The sequence below is a fragment of the Ctenocephalides felis genome, unplaced genomic scaffold, assembly GCF_003426905.1.
Source record: "Ctenocephalides felis isolate EL2017-DRISC unplaced genomic scaffold, ASM342690v1 CF-g0.4_SCAFFOLD_01170, whole genome shotgun sequence".
NCBI classification, from domain to species: domain Eukaryota; kingdom Metazoa; phylum Arthropoda; class Insecta; order Siphonaptera; family Pulicidae; genus Ctenocephalides; species Ctenocephalides felis.
Window position 1 is genome coordinate 18,594,365 of NW_020537324.1, and position 5,831 is coordinate 18,600,195.

The 5,831-nt window shown below is 27.9% G+C and overlaps 1 protein-coding gene across 1 annotated transcript in view; it reads left to right on the plus strand.

Annotated features, from left to right (window-relative positions):
• The window catches only part of LOC113366960 (G2/mitotic-specific cyclin-B3-like), a 7,147-nt gene extending 3,500 nt beyond the window's left edge, over window positions 1-3,647 (plus strand). Inside the window, 7 exon segments of the mRNA XM_026608600.1 lie at window positions 1,667-2,114; window positions 2,224-2,371; window positions 2,444-2,660; window positions 2,663-2,721; window positions 2,783-2,938; window positions 3,009-3,183; window positions 3,356-3,647. Coding sequence (XP_026464385.1) covers window positions 1,667-2,114; window positions 2,224-2,371; window positions 2,444-2,660; window positions 2,663-2,721; window positions 2,783-2,938; window positions 3,009-3,183; window positions 3,356-3,528 — 1,376 coding nt within the window. The 3' untranslated portion in view covers window positions 3,529-3,647.
• The last annotated feature ends 2,184 nt before the right edge of the window (window positions 3,648-5,831 follow it).

Consider the following 5,831-nt stretch of genomic DNA (forward strand, 5'->3'; position numbering starts at 1 on the left):
TCAGTAAATTATTATTAGAGAATAAGTTGATAGACTTTATGTATATATATAATTTTGCTAAGAAAAAATTGAGTACTGATCTAAAATTTTAATTACTAATTAATGAATATTGTAATTTGTTCTAAATCAAATAGAATAAATTATTAATAACAGACATGTATCTTCTTATTTATACTTTATGCCCAGCATGATTCTCAAAAGTTGAATAGCCAGGCCATAATTATTTTAAAATTACTATAGATATTGACTTTTTTTTAATGATTTTTGAAAATAATATATTTTAACCATTTTTAAATATTGATATTGAAATGAATAGAAAAATCTACAATTTTTATATATTAAATAGAAAATAATCTTCAAATTTAAAAATATGAAATAGAAGATTTAGAGTACAATATTTTTATTGATATATTAATTTAATTCAAAACTATTTCTGAAATGAAAAAATATTGAATTTATTTTTGTTGTGAAATACAATATGATTCAAGAATTGGTTTATTTTCATCATTATCATGCCAAGAATAATTTTCTAATATAAACAAAAATGCAATTTTCGATCGATCATTCTAAAGAAGAAATATTACAAGAATAGTTATATTAATTTATATTCTAAAAAGTTATATAAATTTAAAATACTACAGTTAAAATTTAATTTATATTCTGTTTCGTTAGTAGGCGCGATTTTTAATCCCGAACAAAAGCGAGCGAAATATTTTAACACCTGGCAACATTTTTACCAAGAACAGACATTTTCCACCATAATCTAAAACGCCAAACTGAACCAAACGACTAAAACGACAGTGATTGCTCATACATTTTGGAAAATAAAATTAAATAGTTCAAGTTTCATGCAGTTTTAAAGGTAAGATACTTCTTTAATGCATGCTGCTAAATTTAGTTATAAAACGTTTGATAAAAGAAATGTGACTAATATGCAACGACATTAATTGTCTGATAGGTTGCCGTTGTAACGGTCATCGTGAATAAGAACTGAATTAAACAATTGCATGTTTTGTGGCTGGAATCAGCTTGTGTTATTAGCATTTACTTGTTTTCTTAAGGTCGAATTATTTATCCTTCATAAAAATATCCACTTTATATTTAGTTCGTTACCCTTACCCCAAACTAAGCGGGAAAGTTAGTGGTTACATTAGTTTTCCTTCAGGGTGTATCAGCTGTAATCAATTGACATTTTTACAAGATACAATTTACGTTTAATTTGTATGCTTGCTTATATTTTTAGTTAGTTGAAAGTGAGATGATTACGTTTATTATTTTAAAATATTAAAAAAGTGTTTTGAGGTTTAGGAAGTTGAAGGAATTATTAACAGTAAGTTCTCACTCAAGCCCTTACAATCCCATCAATGGAGTTTCAACTCAACTCATAAGCTACAACTTTTTCTTATATTTTCTATAGTTTTAGTTTATTTGTTGAATAAGAATTTCAAAATCTTGTGGACATTTTTTACAATGCAGATAAATACTAACAAATTGTGCTGTTCAATTTCTCGATAAAACATTTTTTCAGGCTTCCATATTTCTTTTTCTATTTTACAGATATTAGAGCTTTCCCAAATCTCAGTACATAGCTGAGGTATATTTATTCTTTTTGATGGCTCCTTCCAAAGTTACAACTCTGTTGCCAGCTGCAAATATTAATCGCAAGGGAATATTAACTCGGTCACAAAATCAAAATTAATTGCAAATAATTTAATATGTAAAGGAAAGCGTAAAGCTGATGCAAGTCCGGGGAAGGAGCAAATTGCCAAACGTTCTGCATTCGGGGATATTACTAATGATGTTAATAATGTCCAAATTCATGAAAACAAGAAAGGTGTCACTAAGAAGCTGCAGAATAAAATTATTACTACATTGAAAGCAACATCTGTTAAACAAAATGTAGCTAATTTAGAGAATATTCCTTTACAACCAACTGTAAGGTTGAACAAAATATTGACTAGGGCGTCTATTAAGGACCCTTCTGTCGTTTCAACTACGGCTGTAAAGCCAAAAGAAAATCTTAAGCCTGATGCAGCCAAATTAAATATTAGACGAATTACAAATGAATTTGAAAGGACTGAAGATAGCTTATATGTTTCTGCTGTTGAAGAAATGTAAGTATGAAGTTTCATTGAATGTTTAAAGATATTTGGTGAATTGTCCACACAATTAATAGCTGAAGGTATGGCTATTGAAGATTTTAAATATTGCTTTTATTTCTAGATCAAATGAATCTAAGTATTCAACACTCAAAGAAGCTGAAGAGGCCAAACCAGTGAAACAACAATCCAGACTTTCTATTCTTCGAGCTGGAATTGTTCCTGATGGTGTTCATGATTATGATAAAGAAAATTGGCATGATGTTTTTCAGGTAATTTTGCTCTTGCTCACTGTTACAAGATAAACATTTTTAATCAATGCCATTAAAAACATTGTTTTTTAGGTTTCAGAGTATGCTATGGATATATTCCAATATTTAAGGGATAGAGAATCATCTTTTGTCATGGATGATTACATGTCCAAGCAAACATTCATCACTCCATGGATGAGGTCGTTGCTTGTAGATTGGATGGTAGAAATTCAAGAAAGTTTCGAATTGAATCATGAAACCTTGTATTTGGCAGTGAAACTTGTTGACTTATATTTGTGCAAAGTTACAGTAACAAAGATAAACTACAGCTTTTGGGTGCTGCAGCACTCTTCATTGCAGCTAAATTTGATGTAATTTACTTAGTGTACAATTTTATGTTTACAAATATTTAATCAAATATTGATATTTTAGGAAAGAATTCCACCACTAGTTGAGGATTTCTTATATATATGTGATGGCGCTTATTTGCAGAGAGAATTCTTACGTATGGAGATGAATATCTTGAAAATGGTTGATTTTAATTTAGGAATACCTCTTAGCTACAGATTCTTAAGGCGTTTTGCTAGGGTAAGTTTGAATTTTCTGGCTTCATTTAATGTAGATTACTTATGCTAAAGATTGTTTATATTTATTCTAGTGTACAAAGGTTAATATGCCCACTCTGACTCTTGCACGTTTTATTCTGGAATTTTCATTAATGGACTATGATACAATAAAAATCAGTGATTCAAAATTAGCTGCCGCTGCTTTATTTTTGGCAATCAAAATGAAAAAAGTTTCTGAATGGACAAATGTATTAGAATTCTATACAGGTATGTTAAATTTTACAGTAACTTTGAATTATCATTTGCAGTGAAAGATTGAAATTGTTTTCGTGTTGTCATAAAGTTTACATGCTTTTCAAATGCAGTATATAAAAAATATGTAAAAGCACAATGAATTTAAGATATTAGAAATTTATATAAAATATAATACTCTTTCTAGGTTATACAGAAAAAGAAATATTTTCCACAGTGTGCCTTCTCAATAATATCCTTAGGGTTAAACCAAAACAAGCATTAAGCACTGTTCGAAATAAATATTCTCATAAGATATTCTTTGAAGTTGCCAAAACACCTTTATTGACGAATGAGCAATTATCATCACAAGAGAAATAAGTTTTATATTCTGCAATTTTTATTTTGTACAAACTTAGTTTTATAGTAACATTTTATTTATTAGGTTGAAATATTTTATACTTGTACTTTGATATGCCAATTTACTTTGATATCATTTTTGATATGCCATTTTTGATTTATTTTTATTAGTTGCTGTTAAGCAAGTCTGATGTGTATAATGTATAAACTTAATTCTAGGTTAAGTGAGGTTTTATATTAAAATCGCAATCACACCTTATTATCAATACAATATTTTTAATTTAGTGCATAAGTTTCCAATCTAAAACAGTTTATAGAAATTATTTTTAAGTACACGAAACTTTCTGTAAATTGGAATGTGATAATTTGATGTTGCACAATTTCAATGTCGCTAGAAAAATGTATAATACACTGCCATAGACATTTGTGCAATGATTAGATCAATTTGTGTATTAATAGTGTAATTTGCTGTGGTTTCCTCAAATATTCCATGATTAAATACTTCAATTAAGTTTTATTTATTGTTAAATAAAGTGGATTTAGAATACAAAAATGCTTAGTGTTAATGAATGCTTAACCCTTCAATTGGAAAATTGAGTTATATTATGTAAAAATTTCATTTTGTATAAGTTTATTTCTGATTAAAAATTAATCATTCAATAAAATGTTGCTGGAGTTTGTCAACTAGTTCTTGTAATTTTATTTTTCAAATAATCAATATATATGTATCTATATATTTAGTACTTAAAAATGTACATACCTCTGAAAACACCATTGAATATTATTGCCTTCCTAAATTATTCTGTCATTTAATTTGATAAATACACATCACATAATCACAATTTTTTTCACAAAAGCAATTTGTTTGGACTAATAATACTTGTTACACATTATAAAAACTTTTAGAAAACTGTTTCAGTATTACATGCCCAACAACCAAAAGCAGAATTCTGCAGAAAAGTATAAATTTAAAATTCTGTTGAGAAATATTTAATTTAGGGTGGGGATTTATGTTATTTAAACTTTTAATATGGTTTGAGAAGACAAATATATTTATTTGGCATACTTATATGTACTATAAGAATTATATCTGAATACGATTCGCCTTTTATAATTGTAACTTGTAATTGTATATTACAATATTTTCTTACACTATTGTAAAAAAAAATTTCCAATTGCACAATATAAAATAACTAATTGGTGGAATTTTGCATTGAGGCAAGTTTCTGTAGGGCAATGTAATTTGAGAAACCATTGCAAATTATTTAATTTCATGCGAATTTGCTAAACATATTAAGTATTTATGATGAATAGTTTAAATAGTATTAGTACAATTATTATTAATAATTCTAAATAGCTTTAATACATCTTTGAATGAGAAACAAACACGCGCCTAATACATAGACGGTATATTTTCAAAAAGCGTGGCCCATTTTTCTAAACTTTAATGAACTTTATAATTAAACCACTTGCTGTAGGTGTATAATATTTCGTTAAAGTTATACACTCTATCAATTCGCCAAATTTCATCAAAATGGTAAAAAAATCCTAATAATTACGCAGAATCTTAATAGGAATAATTAATTACACCCCGGCCAATCCTTACCGAAAACTAATGAGCACGATTCCAAATGGTATCCAAAATTTCCAAATGGTATCCCACGATTCCAATGGTGCCAAATTTTTTTTGAATATTGAAAATAGTTCTGGATTGGCGAAAAATTTTGCTATTTTCTTCCAATCCTATAAAAACAACTCGACCTATCGTTTTGCAAAATTAATCAACGCAAATTCTAGTTTTATCCATATGACTTCGATATTTTAGAAATCGGTGCGTTTAAAAACGTTGAATCACCCATGCTTTTTATAATTTTGGTGTTTCGATTCAGAATGACTGAAAACATTGCAAAAAATGAGCAAATCGCCGAATTTTCTAGCGAGAACATAAACTACTCCTCCGGGAAGATAAAAATCTTGCATCAATTATTTAAGCATGTGCATTTGATATTCGGAAAATTATTAGTGTTTTGTTTACAAAATAAATTATGATTTATTGCATACCGTAGATAAGATTTGGCCTTGTAAACAATTAATAACATTGACTTTGCTATGGTCACAATACAGGACGAGTGTATTATTCTTATTGAAGCTATTAAACAGTTCATTCGAATATTTTGAAAATATGTCGAAAAGTAATATACTACATTTAATTTTAATCTTATGGGTTTCACTGTCAGTTTTTTTGAATACAACTCATGTTTGCTCAGCCTCCGAATGGAACGCGAATAAAGGTTAGAGATTATTCATGGTTTTATATGCTATTT